Consider the following 15,442-nt stretch of genomic DNA (forward strand, 5'->3'; position numbering starts at 1 on the left):
ATTAAATGACCCTTGGACAACTTTCACATGCTCCATGTCTGACGGTATTATAGCTGAATCTGGGAGCGCTGATCATTTGTCCCTATTGATCTGGCTGCCATCCTTTTTATAGGCAAAATCTTCAACTGATATTGGTAGAAGCTACAGTGCACCTCCTATCAAGAGTCAAATACATCCCTCAAAACTTCTTCCCAGAATCAATCAATACCCCATAAATAAAGCAGCGTTTCAAGGTATTAAAGCCCATAACAGAAGATTACAAAACTCAGGGTCTCATTATTCCTTGCACTAGCCCCTGTAATACTCCTATTTTACCCGTGAGGAAACCCAAGGCCCACGGGTGTAGGTTTGTCCAGGACCCACAAGCAATGGACAGCACTGTCATCCCTCGACATCCTGTTGTTCCTAACCCTCACACACTATTAACTTCCATCCCCACTGAAAGTTAATTCTTCACTGTGATTGACCTGTGCAGTGCATTCTTTAGTGTTCCAGTTGATGAAGTTAGCCAATACCTTTTTGCCTTTACTTGGAAAGGAAAAAAAAAATTCACCTGGACAGTAATGCCTCAAGGTTCTACTGAGAGCTGTTCTTATTTCTCCCACATCCTGAAGGCCAACCTGGATAAAATGAAGTTCTTTAGGGGTTCTGCTGTGTTGCAGTATGCGGATGACTTGATTCTTTGTTTTGCCTTCCAAGTCTCCTCACAGGAGGATAGCAATCACTCGCTAATGAAGCTTTTATCCTTTAAGGGACATAGGTCCCCCTGGAGAAACTGCAGTTTGTCCAAACCCAGGTTTGATATTTAGAGCATCTAACATCAGAACAAAGGCTGCACCTAGCTCCAGACAGGCTTCATGGTATCCTAAGTTTCCTAAAACCCGATACTAAACATCAACTGCAAGGTTTCCTTGCGCTAGTTGGTTACTGATGAAATTGAATCCCAAATCTCTCTCTTTTAGGGCAAACCTCTGTGTGTTTTACTAAAGAAAAACCTCAAACTAATTTTATGGGAAGAATAGGATAACATAACTTTTAAAGCCTTAAAGGAGAGTTTAATGAAACCACCTGCCCTTCGGCCTATCAACTACCAAATTCCCTTTTCCTTTTTCATATGAAAAGGAAGGGAATGCCCTTGAGGTACTCATCAAAAATACAACGACCACCACCACCCCACAGGATATTATAGCTAGCAACTGGACCCTATGGCACTGAGATAACTTCTTTTGTCTTACAGCCATTACTACAACTTCCGTTTTTGTTAAGGCCACCAAGGAAATCATTGTGGGATCCCCTTTATCCATCTTTCCACACCATGCAATAGAAGCCCTCCTGAATTCTCATCACACTTAATATTTTTCAGTCACCTCCCTTCGCTCCTATGAAGTCCTTTTGTTAGCTGCTCCTCACAAAACTCTTCCACGTTTTAACAACCTTAACCTGCTACCCTACTGCCCTCCGTTGGCTGCTTAACACTAAAGGATCCCCTCCTGACCCCTACTGATGATCTACAGTCAAGTCCTTTGAACAACACTGACTTCTCATGGTTCACTGATGATTCTTATTTAAAAGCTAAAAATGGCAAATATTGCACTGGATAGGTAATAGCAACACGCTCTGATGTAATCGAAGCGGCGCTTTTGCCTTTGGCTACTATGGCTGAGGCCGAACGAGCCGAAATATAAGTGCTCAGAGTCCTACACCCTAACGAAAGGCAAAACTGTCAATATTAATACTGACAGTAGATAGGCTTTGGGAGTAGCTCATGATTTTTGAATGTTGTGGAAACAATGTGGCTGCTTTACTTCCAGCAGAAACATAATTTAAAAACGGCCTGTATGTTCAGGAATTATTAGGTGATACACTTTTATCTGCTGGCTTAGCTCCTATTAAGTTCCCAGGGCATTCTAAACTGGACTGTCTAGAAGCTAAGGGAAATCACATTGCTAACTCTTCCACAAGGAATGCTGCGCTTAAAGAAACCATACCTCTGGCATGGTCCAAAGAGATTTCCCCAAATGATAACTTAAAAAACTGGCTGGAGAAACCCAACAGTTGGTCTGAGAGAAGAAAAACAAGATTGGCAATCCAACAATTGTTTTGATGAAAAGCAAAAGCTCTGGTTCAGGCCAAATAGAAACCCAATCCTACCAAAGACTAAAATGCCCACTCCTAACTACTATACATGCACTGAAACATGTTCCACTGACAAACTGATGGCATTCATAAATCAGTACTGGTGGGGAACTAGAAATAAGTAGAGGCAAAAAACACCTACTTCACTTATCCTACTTGTTTAAAGTACAGCCCAGGGAAACCTATTCATACTGCTCCTAGACATTTTAAATTGCCTAACGGACCATTCAAGGTCTGGCAAATGGATTTCATAGAATTTCCCTCGTCTTATGAATATAAATATGTTTTAGTCATGTCTGTATGTTTTCTCAGTAGACTGAAGCTTTCCCATGTGCACAGGCTACTGCTTAGCCACAGGCTTCTATGGCTAAAATCCTGTTGGATAAGATCATCCCAACCTGGAGATCACCTCTCAAACTCTGTGGTGACTGGGAAACACATTTTACCAGTTGGGTGCTTCGACAAGTCTGTGCTGTTTGGCCAGTTCTACAACACTTTCACTGGGCTTACCATCCTCAATCTTCAGGTTTATTTGAACATACTAACGGTATTATTAAGACTCAGTTGGCAAAATGTGTAGAAGCCCTACAAATACCTTGGCTAAAAGCACTACTACTGGTTCTTCTAAAGGTCAGATTCATCCCCTTTGGAACTCATAAACTAACCCTTTGAGATAAACACAGGGTACCCAATGCACCTGGCCCCTGCCTCTTTTGATCCACAGCTGATGAAAAGAGATATACTTCAATATATCAAAGGCCTAAATGCTTCTATCAAAATGAACCATGTTCTGGAAGAGCAGTCTTTTCACAGAGCACTCCAGGGAGATGAAGATGTCATGTAACATACTTTCCAACCTGGAGATTTCATCTGCTGGAAAAGACCCCTCCAGAAAGATTCTCTTCAACCTTCCTGGAAAGGCCCTGATCAGGTATTGCTAACCAACCTGTGTGCTGCCAAACACCAGGGAACAGACTCCTAGATGCATGTGACACATCTAAAGAAAGTGCCTCACCGTGACTGGACCTGCACAACGTCTAGTAACCTGATGGTAAAGATTTCCTTGAAATGGAAGCAGCTGAATTCTGATGAGACAGTTTTCTCAAGATGTCCAAACCAGGACTATTGAAAGTTGTCTGGCAAACCCGTGATGTTGACTCTAGTGCTTCAGATGATGTCCACTGCCTAAGATCAGAATATATGAACTTTATCTGCCTGAGAGTTCTCCCTTCTACCCTTCCTTGTTACTCAAGTGTTAGTACAGTAGATTTCCAATTTGGGCACTTTCCCTCCACTGATGTCCTTATTTGGTGGTGGTGGTGGTGGGCAGGGGGTGGGAGTAGGGTAGAAATGGTAACCTTGAAGACACTTTTCTTCATTCTGGTTCAGTGCTTTTTCTCTGGACCCTTCCTCCTCTCTGGACCCTCCCCCTTCTCTCTTCTCCAAGACCCAGGTCAATAAAAATGCAGGAGACTTTTGTTCAGGGCCCCTAGTCAGTGAGATAACATCTGTGTGGGTGCTGATCCATCTGATCCTCAACTGTGTGCAGTTCCTTGGGGGAAAACAGAACCAGGGGGAGTTGACACCTTCTCCACTTTCACCTCTTGCATATATGATAAGGGATTAAAGACTTGACTGTTACTTTCATTTTGGTCTATTACCTTAAAAAGAGCTACTGGGGCACCTGGAAACTCAGCTCTTCCAGCTCAGTTGGCCTCCTAATAGAGTTATGTGGGATTATAATAGTCACCACAACATGAATTGCAATTTTCAACAGAGAGAAATTTAGTGTGGTATGGGCTCAAGGTGTTCACGTGGGAGGTCTAGAGGAGGTAGAACTTATTTGAGAGGTGAGGTAAGGTACTGAGTTTTTTAGAAGGACATCCTTAACTTAAGATCTTGTAAAAATAGCCAGAGAGAAACAGGTAGCAGAAGTAAGAAATACACATCTGGTACATAGAGAGAGGTTACTTATCGTATAGATTTGGAATTTTAATCCAGATAAAACATGTTCAATGATATAAAAAGTAAGCAAGAGGCCCCAGATTTACCCTTCCATATGGAACAACTAAAAACTAGGCAAAATATATGAAAAAATGGTTTTCAGACATCGGGTATAAGATGATACAAGGCTGTCATCCTTGAGAGAGGCCAAACAAACGAAGTGAACTCTGATTGCTCCAGCATATTACCTACAGAGAGCTTGCAGAAATAGGGGACCTAAGTGAAGTCTGGTGATCTTCCTAAATTGAAGAGACAGATCCCAGATTCCAGGAAGTCTCAGGAAGTGAGAGTTTGCAGGGGAAAGTGCCACAGAGAAGAGATTTTAGAGACAGACAGAACTCTGGCGATCTACAGAGGGTCCCCTCGAGTCTTTGGCTAAGTACTGGTCAGCAGATGCATGTGAGAAAACAACTCAAAGAAAGAGCCACCTAAAAGGACTAAAGGAAATAATCTTCAAAGCTCACACAGACCCCAGAGCTGTTGATACTCCTGATTGCAGAGAGGGAAGAAGAAAAAAAAAAGAAAAAGTAAAGGACATTATGTATAGTTGAAAAAAGATAAGAATGACAGCAGAGTTCTCATCAGAAACAATTTAAGCCAGAAGATAGAGAAAATTTTTAATGGACAAAAAGAAAAAAAAAGTTGATAAAGAATTCTAATCTTAGTAAAAATATCTTTCAAAAATGAAGACCAATATAGATTTTTGTTTGCAAGTGTATAAAAGCTGAAAGAATTCATTGCCAGCAGATGTGCTCTATAAGAAATATTAAAGGGAGTCCTTTGGGAAGAAATAAAATGATACCAAATGTAAATCTGGATCTATAGAAAGGAATGAAGAACAGCAGAAACGGTTCTCAGTAGAGAAAGATAAGAACCTCCAGAGCTGGTCACATCTGACTGCAGGCTAAACACAGGTAATAATTTGAATATCTGGGATCACCCCTTCCAAGCAGGAAATAATCTCGTAGGTGGACTGATCTGAACAGTTAACAAAATACAGATTTAAAATCCACTTTGGAAGAAAACACAATTAAAGTAAGTGAAGAATGTACCAAAGCTTTGAATTTAGTAAAATGTGAGGTCAGAAAAGAGATAATAAAACATCCAAAGGAAATAAAGTGGTAATTTGAAGAGTTGAGGCAATAAATTAAGAACCAAAAACACCATTGTGTATATAATAGAAACATTAGAAAGAATAAAGGAAAGAATATACATGGCTAAAAATCGAATTACTGATGAAGTGAAGAAACTGATTGCAGGAGAAAAAAACAAAGATTAAAGAATTAGAAGAAAATAGTTATCAGGCCAGACAAACAAATATTCTAACATAGAGACAAGTGATGTCCTTGAACTACAGCATAAAAAAATGGAATAGAAAACATATACAAAAACATACACAAGAAAAATTTCCTTGGAATGAAGGAAGATCTTAATTGTCGAATAATAAATTACATAGATAAACTAAGAAAATATGATTTAGAAAAAAGTTTGCCAGGACATACTCTATTTAAATTTTGGAACATCAAGTTGAAAAAAGTAAAAACTTAAGCATTCACATTGCAAAAGTAAGTCACATCTAAAGAAAAGAATAAGGTTCAAGAGTGAAGGAGAATCAGATACCTCTCCATAACATACCTCCACAGCAACCTTATATTCTAAAAATGAGGAATATCTAAAAGTTTTGAGGGGAAAAAAAAAAGTGTGACCCAATAAAATTATATCCAGCCAATTTATGCCTTGACTATAAAAATTGTTGAAATATAGTCGCAAACATATAAGCTCTTACAAATATGGCTATTTTGATTCCTTCTTTGAAAACAAAAAAACATACTTTCAATTATATCTGACTAACAAAGGAACAAATCAAAATAAAGAACTCATAAATAGAAAAGCCATGGCTTTAAAAAAAATATAAGGTTTGAAATCATTATATATAGGTACACTAGTTTTATTAAGCTTCATTTTTTTGCACTTCACGGTATCGCATTTTCATCAACATGAAGGCAAGATTCTCCACTAGCAAAAAGATTATAACTCACTAAAGGCTCAGATGATAGTTAGCAGTTTTTAGTAATAAAGTAGCTTTTAATTAAGGTATGTACATTGTTTTATTAGATATAATTCTATTGCACACTTAATAGACTACAGTATAATATAAACATAACTTTTATATGCACTGATAAGCAAAGAATTTGTGACTCACTTTGTTGTAATAATACTGTATAGTGCAGTACTCTGGAACTGAACACACAATATTTCTGAGGTATGCCTGCATAGAAATCAGACTTCAAAACTAGGAAATCATTGTTGCGATATAGACTTTGAAAAAATTAAGAGGTAATTTAATGAACAAAACTCAAGATGTGGGGGAAACAAATGAAATATTTTATAAAAATGATGTTTTTTTTTTACCTTGTATGGCAAAATGTTAATTTTTAATATGCTCTGAAATTGAAATATATACTTTGAAAAACACAAAGTAAGTCCATCTTCAATAATTTTGGAACTTTTCTTAATTTTAGACAGAAATTTTAGAAATTAATATCTCTTGAAGTAATGAAACATTTATCTAAAGTTCAACAGTTCTTTTACATTTATATCTGCTTATTTTCATTTGGTTGGCTCCAAATTTAAAAAAATATATATATGTAAATATTTTTTTTAAATATCATATATTACTATTGTCTTTTTACACAATTTTTCTATCTAGGCTGCTTTCTATAATAGTATGAAGAGATTTTTCATTTGATAATTATTTAATACTAAATTATGATTTTTAAGTGTTTGTGAATTAGGAGTTATTTCTTTGCTTTCTTCTTTTTATGTTTTCTTATTGTTTCAATGTTTTTAAGTATGTACAATTTTTCCAAAAACAACAGAGTTATTAATTTTAAAAAATAAACCAAGGATAAAGTTTTAGAGAACCCTAATAGTTAAGAACAATTGGAAAGATGTTCCAGTGGAAGAGAATAAGAAGATACAGGAAAGAGTAGTAGAAAGTAAAACAGGAGAAAATCAGTGTTTCAGAAATCAATGAAGGCATAACCTTGAAATACAACATAAATCAATAGTATAAAATAGAGGGGTGACCTAAGAAAGAGCAATTGGAACAACAATAGTAAGTGGGGCAACAGCCGGATGAATAGTATATGATTAACTTAATTAATAAGTATAAATTCAGTATAAATTATTAAGTTAATTATTAAGTATAAATTGTTAACACCTACCATGTTTCCCCCAAAATAAGACCTAGTTGGACAATCAGCCCTAATGAATCTTTTGGAGCAAAAATCAATATAAGACCAGTTCTTATTTTACTATAATATAAGACCAGGAATATAATATAATAAATTAATATAATATAATATAACATAATAGAATATATATAATATGATATAATATAATATAATATAACATAACATAAAATAATATAATATAATACCGGATCTTACATAAATCCGCATCTTTTGGAGCAAAAATTAATATAAGACCCAGTATTATATTGTATTGTATTGTATTGTATTGTATTGTATTGTATTGTATTGTATTATATTATAAAGACCTAATCTTATAGTAAAATAACAACGGGTCTTCTATTGATTTTTGCTCCAAAAGACACATTAGAGCTGATTGTCCGGCTAGGTCTTATTTTCAGGCAAACACAGTATGAAGTATAGTGGTTACAATTTAACTGTAACACAGTTAAATAATTAAAAAGAAATCCTGTCAAATCAAAGTTATTTACCTTTTTCTAATGAGGTACTGAAGTATGGACTGAAGTTGTATAGTACATATAGTTGTCTTGATTTTAACAAAAGAATAACCTTGCAGTTGGAACAGATACAATCCTTACTGAACACTTTTAGACTAGTGGTCAGGCAGGTTGCAGATTTGCAGATCCCCAAGTTTCCTTCTAACTCTAAGATTTTTATTCCAGAACAATTGATGAGAACTAAATGATTTCCAGAAAAATGTATATCAAACAAAAATATAGATGCATTATTGATATTGAGTACAATAACTTCATGTTATCTATAAAACTTCAAATAAACATAACTGGTAAAACTTTGTAAATGAATAATAAAAACAAATTATCTTTTCTTATATCACACCTCTTCAGAATTTTTAATATTATAAACTGACTTTCAGGTGCTCTCTCTATTTGGTATTCTCAGGAGAGGTGAAAATGTTAATAAGATATCAATGAGTAGAACAGTGGAAAGAGGGGGAACAAGAGCAAGATTCTTAAAAGAAATTGAAAATAAAACATCAAGAATGAGATAAGTAAAAAATGCCTGCTAAATATTTATTCTTACAAAAAAATTTACCTTCTCTTTTCTTTGCTATACATGCATTCAATTCTTGTATTGTTGCTTTATCAATAGATATATGCACTTTAAGTTTATCCAATTCTTCTTGAAGAGTCATCCTATGAAAATTAACACAACAAACAATTATTTTAAGGAATAATGCAGCAAACAAATAAAGGTAGCAAGGTTATTTTACAATATATGAATTAGACAATAGTAAAACAAAAGAAAAAATGTATTAATATTAACAAATCCTAACAATTAAAATTGAATTTTAATGAGTGCCTGGTAAGTAAAATGTTTTAAGTGATTTTTAACTATATCTAAATAAACATGCTAAATAAAACATAGACTAGGTGATTTTAAAAAATCATGTACTGAGTTACCTGACCACTTTCTAACACACAGATATGCCATGTAAAACAATAATAAAAAATGTTAATATATACCACTGAAAGCAAAGATAGTAAATCTCTAGATGCCAAGTAAAGACAAAGAATCTTACTAGTAAAACGGAATTGAACTACAGTAGTGAGAGACCTGGATCAAGTACTGCCCATGGAGACCTCACACCTTGAGACTTGAGTTTAGATGGAAGTTTATGCCCAAGGCCCTCATAGCTGAGACACAAAATTAGGCTAATTTCAGAAAGCTAAAACACACACACACAAACGGTGAAAGAAAACCTTAATATCAGACATCATCTAGTTAGAGTTCCATTAAAAAGAGGCTTCCTGCCCCAATCTGAGGGCAGGACAGAGTCAAGCATGTGAAATCAGAATCCTAAGCGTATATTACTGGTTTCAAAATTGAACCATATACATTTGCAGAGACCTGACAAATTGATAGTAACGTAAAAACTGATTTAAGGCCAGTGTACACTGAGGATTTAGGGAGACACAATCGTCCACTACAGAGAGGCTTTCACAACTGGAAGAAAGGTTAGGAGAAACAGCACCACACATAATAATTCTCGAAAGAGTCAAATTTGTGGATAAGAATAAACATAAATAAGTTCAAAGACATAAATGACAGTCTACATACTATCACTCCGAAAATGGCAGAATGCACAACAACGAAATAGAACTATTATAAATTAGTTTTTATTAGATTAAGTTTTTAAAATGTTAAAAGAGAAAGAAAAAGAGGTGATAAACATATATTTAAAAGAATAAGAATTTATGAAACAAGAGAACACAAATAAGAAAAAGAACCAAATAATACATATAAAAATGCTAAATAAAACAACTAAAATTAATAACATAATAATTGAAATTTAAAACTCAGGTGATGGGTTAAATATCACACAGACAAAGCTAATGAAAATTGGTAAAATGAAAGACAACACACAGAAAAAAGAGAAGGATAATATTAACAATAAAGTGTGTTGCAATGAGAAGCCCAGAAAGCATCTAACAAAAATTATTCAAGGTGAGAACTGAGAAAATTTGGGGGGTGAGGGAATGGAAGGGGATAAACAATATTCAAAATACAATACATGGAACTAAACAAATTACTATGCAAAGCAATCATAGTATCGAAATAAAGATAGAGATAAAATAAGGTAGAACTAAGTTCTAAACAATAAAATGATGGAAAAATAAGGAAAGGATCAGAGTTAAAGCATGTTAAAGTCTCTACTGTTTTAGCAGGATAGAGGCATTTATGAACTTTAGACTTTGTCAAATGATGTATGTTATAATTTCAAGAAAAAGCATTTCAAGAATGTAAAACGAATGTAAAATTTACAAATCAGAGGTTAAAAAAGGAAATGAAGAAAATGTAATCAAATCGAAGTTTGGATTAGTTTCTTGCGTTGTTTAGCTAAGAACACGGAACATAGTGAAGTAAGATGGCTCCACAAAGAAAACGCAGATGCAGCTCATCTCAACTTCGTTTTCCTTGGCTCTCACATCACTAAGCCAGCAGAACACAAGGCTACAGTTGTTGGAAATGTTATTTCTTGCTTGTTAGAGGTATTTTATACTTATAGCTTGTTCTTTTTCAGGAAGAACTCACACTGTCCCTACTTCCAATAAGAAGTATTTATAAACATTAGAGGCCACTTTGTTCTTGAGTGAAACTAATCTTGATGGGTGTTCGGAGGAGGGGCTGCCCTGAGCTGGATGAATATTGGCTACCTAGTGACTGCCCACTTAAATAGTGTTTCTGACACTCTGTTTGGTATGAGGACCACAATTCAGAATCTACTTCTTACAGGACAAATTACAGGAAATGACTGTATTCAGGTGCAGGACAACTGGCAGCAGAGAACCATGCCCTGAGGAAAAGGAAAGCAACAAACAGAGACCTAGTAATAGTCCAGATTTCTGCCTGGAGGCACTCTCCAGGCTACCATGCAGGGAAAAGGGGGCCTCACTGAGTGGTGGGGGGCGGGCTGGAAAATTCCCAAATGTTTAGAATTAAAGAATCTACTTTTAAGTACTTTTTCTCTCAATGAAAACTCCAAGAGACATTACAAAATATTTTGAACTTGCAAAAAACTGAAACACAACATTTCAAAATTTGTGAGGCATTAAAGCAGTTCTTATACGCATGTGGACATCTACAGCATTATATGTTCATATTAGAAAAGAAGGAAAATCTACAACGATGTGAACTTCCAATTAAGAAAACTAGAAACAGAAGACAAATCAAGTTGAGCACTTTTTCATATGTGGATTGGGTATTTGGATGTGCTCTTTTGTGAAATATCTGTTCAAGCATTTTGCTCATATTTCTATTGAGTTGAATATCCTTTTCTTATTTATGCATAGGAACTCTTCATATATTCTGGATGCTAGTCCTTTGCTGCACATATATACTGCAAATATATTTTTTTCACTGGGAAAGTTGCCTTTTAATTCATTTAATAGTATCTTTCAATGAACAGAAGTTCTTGATTTTAAAATAGTCCAGTTTATCAATTTTTAGTTTGTATTTAGTCCTCTGAATCTGGTTTAAGAAAATTTTGCCTACTACAAAGACAAAAAAGGTTTTCTATATTTTCCTCTAAAGGCTTTATTACTTAATCTTTCACATTTAGGTCTGCAGTCCATCTAGAATTGATTTTTGTGTATGGTATCAGGTAAAATATTACAGTAATCATAATGTTTTTTTTAAAAAAACCTGAAGTTCTTTGGACTTTAAGCGTGCAGTTATATCATTTGCTATTTTGGTTGTTTCCAGTTTTTCATAATTAGAAGCATGCTGCAGTGAACATCCTTGTATGAACACCCAAGAATACTTTAGTGTTTTTAATTAGAAATGTAATTACTGGGTCTTTGAATACATACTTAAAAAAAGAAAAGAAAAGAAAAAACCAGATTATTTCAAACATTAAATAAAGTATGGAGAATAATATAACCAACATTAATATACCAACCATTTGATTTAAAAACACTAACATTATGCCACATTTAATTCATAATTTTTATTTCTGTCAATAAATAAAATGATCTCTAAATAGTATTACCCCATACAATATTACACCTTACTTCCCTTCCCAGAAATTATCAGTATCTTTAATTTGGTGTGTACATTTCTGTTTCATGTTTTAATACTATATGTGTGTATACTTACATATAATTATATTTGTTGTGGGTATGTGTGTTATGTATGTGCACGCACATGTGTATCTACAAAAAATAGTACTGTTCTATGACTAAAAATACTATATTTTTTGAGAATATATAATAGCATATATACTATTATTCAACTTCCTTCTTTTAACTCAACTTTTGCTTTTGAAGCATTTCCATTTTGATACATGAAGATCTAATTTATTCACGTTAAATGTCATACAGGATTACATTCTATTCATATACCCACAATGCACTTATTGTCAGCTACTAATGGACATTTAGATTGTTTCTAATTCTTTGCTATTACAAAAATACCACAATGAACATTCTTATTTATATATCCCAGGTCACTCTACTTAAAAAAGTCCTAAGAATCTATTTTAAAGTGTAATTTTTCTCTTGAGAGTTTTTATATTCCCTCGATGGAATTAGAAACATTGAGAAAAGATATTACCAAATTAAATGCCTTTTGACATCTGAAGATAATTTTACCTACAACATTCCTGCACTGATGAGATATACTATTTACTTCTTATTAACCTTAAGATGCAACTGATCTACACTGAAAACAAATTATTCTGAAATCTGAAGTTTTCAGAATAAGTAAATAATTTGTATTAGTTACGCATATTATTCAAAATAAAATTGTATATTTATATATGGTCATTGGCATTCAACACAGATGTTCAAAACCAACATTCTTGATAAAATTATTTTCCCTAAAGAAAAAATGTTTTAAGATATACTACGTTAGTATGACAAAAAACACGTGTAGAAAGCAACTTTGATAACTTTTTTTTTAGAAAAATCAAAGGATCATTCACTAAATATTTAAAATCTACTATGTAATTATTTAAGTAAATACTATGTTATTCTCACACTTATTTTCAGGCAAGAAACAAAAGTGAAAGAGAAATGATAAGAAGGGGGGTGAGACATTCAAGTGCGTTATATAAAGGATTTAGATTTTATTTTAAGAGCCATGGAATGAATTAAAGGTTTTCAGCAGGGGAGAGATATGCTCAGATTTGTAATTTAAAAGACTGCTGTGCAGCACTGGGGAAAACGGATTCAAGGGGATAATAATGGATTTGGAGAGGTGACTATAAGTTTATTCTGTTTGACGATGGAAGACATGTTGGTGATTTGGATTAGGACACTGGTAGTAAGAATGCAAAGAAATGGACATATTCTAGAGATATTTGTGATGTGGAATCTTTAAAACTTAATTGTATGGTTTGTTACAAGGAGGTGAGATAGAGGGAAAAATCTATTATAACCCTATAGGTTTCTGCTTTAAGCAAATGGGCAAATTACAATGCCATTTTCCCTGCTTCATGCCACTTCCTCTTCCCTTATTATTGTTCTTATTACACTTTTGCTTGTTTTGCCTGCTATGTGGTGAGGCTCTGATAAAGAAGTGTGGTACATTATTTTGCTTTGTATCTCTGTGCCTAGCAGAGTGCCCAGGTGCAGAATTTTATATAGGTTACCCAAAAAGACCAAAATTACCCACCCATTGCAACCTCCTGATTTATATAGCCAAGGATACAGAAAACATGTAATGAATGTCAACACATCTTCCCTTGACTTCTAGGGTTCCTATCAAAGACATGCTAGATTTACTGTATAAGAAATGCTTAGGGGCAGACGGATGGCTCAGTTGGTTAGAGTGCATGCTCTCAACAAGGTTGCCGGTTCGACTCCAGCAAGGGAGGATGGGCTGCGCCCTTTGCAACTAGATTGAAAATGGGGACTGGACTTCGAGCTGAGGTGCACTCTCCACAACTAAGACTGGAAGGACAACAACTTGACTTGGAGCTGATGGGTCCTGGGAAAAACACACTGTTCCCCAATAAAGTCTCAGAAATACACACTGTTCCCCAATAAAGTCCTGTTTCCCCAACCCAAACAAAAGAAATGCTTAATATCATGTGGTACCATTAATCTCCTTTTTATACTTTTATATCACTATTCAGAAAGAATGTATACAAATATTTTATACCAATATTTTTATTTAGTAGAATGTTAACATGATTTTGTTGGTTCATAAATCTAATTTAGTGTCAGTAAGGCAACATCTTCAACTAAATGAAAACGTTGAGTGGGCCCACTGGCATTTCTGATAGCTTCCCTTGCCTCGTTCTATCTAGCATCCCAAAGAGTGGTTTTACCTCACCAGCACATGGTAGGTACCCCTAAAATGAACTTCATTATTGTTTGAAATTATTACTCTTCATGCACCTCTGTATATTCAGTCCTTAGCTTAATAGCTGGTTCTGAATTATATTATTTAAATATTAAATGAATAAGTAGATGAGTAAATATATAAATATTTGTTAGATGACTATTGGAGGAACCAGCCAATTTATCAGTTCATAGATTAATTCTTGGTCTTTTTAAAAATATCATTATGATATAATAGTAGATGTATTTTATACATCTAAATGAATTATTATAGGAACTGCATTCCATGAATATTTTTCAAGTCCTCAAACTATAGCAGCAACAAATACTTCTGACCATACTTGATGGTAGAAACACTATAACATGGTAGATTCATTTTTTTTAATCATATTTTGTAAATTGACTTAAGAGTTGCCACATAATATTTTATTAGGATCTTGAAAAGTTAACTCAACTTTTAAGATTGGATTTGGAAGTACTACTCAAATTTGGTTTAAAAGTAGTTTTAGTAGAACATTTTCTTTTATGTAGTCTAGCTTTAGACTTAAAAGATAGTTATTATTGAATAAATAGAGGTAAATCTTACTCCTTAAATAGTCAGGACTGAGTATTAAACTAGATTCTAATGTAGGACATAAAAATAAGACTTCTTGGTACACAGAAAAATAAGATGAAACTTCTGATTCCCTCTTGACAACAACGAATAGATGTATTTATCCCTATTCCTCTCACTAATTAAATATAAAAATATTGAATATAATACATAAAACAAACATAAGACTCTGAAAGGCAGGGAGAAGAAGAAGGATAGGATTCGGACTTTTAGAGTAGAGGAACAACACTAGAGTAACAACTCACAGTAATAGGTTTGCTGACTTTCTTCTTTCCTCCTAAATATCTCACACTGGGTACTGAAGAAACCTACAACCCAGAAATGTCAAAGGACACAAACAAACAAAAAAAGTTTCAAAGAAAATCTTTTCTCTCTGGCCAAAGAACTGGGAATGGGGCAAACTAGCAGGACAGAAATCTTGTTGATGCTAACCAATCTACTCCAGCCATACACCACTGGCAATTTTTAAGCCTTGCTCTCTCTGTCAATGAAGGCCAAGTGAGAAGCCTGGAGGTGCAATCCCATCAAGAAGTAATGAGGCATTCCCTCACAACACTTTTAATGCAGTGTCAACAGGGGTGAGGTTAGGTGCTACGACTCCCACCCCT

General features: G+C 34.4%; 1 protein-coding gene across 1 annotated transcript in view; it reads right to left on the reverse strand.

Moving 5' to 3' along the window:
• The window catches only part of CNTLN (centlein), a 245,702-nt gene that overhangs the window by 93,314 nt on the left and 136,946 nt on the right, over window positions 1-15,442 (reverse strand). The window contains exon 13 of the mRNA XM_033124096.1: window positions 8,469-8,569. Within this exon, the coding sequence (XP_032979987.1) occupies window positions 8,469-8,569 (101 nt within the window). The remainder of the gene's footprint in view (window positions 1-8,468; window positions 8,570-15,442) is intronic.

The sequence above is a fragment of the Rhinolophus ferrumequinum genome, chromosome 12 (genome assembly GCF_004115265.2).
Source record: "Rhinolophus ferrumequinum isolate MPI-CBG mRhiFer1 chromosome 12, mRhiFer1_v1.p, whole genome shotgun sequence".
In the NCBI taxonomy this organism is placed as follows: Eukaryota; Metazoa; Chordata; class Mammalia; order Chiroptera; family Rhinolophidae; genus Rhinolophus; species Rhinolophus ferrumequinum.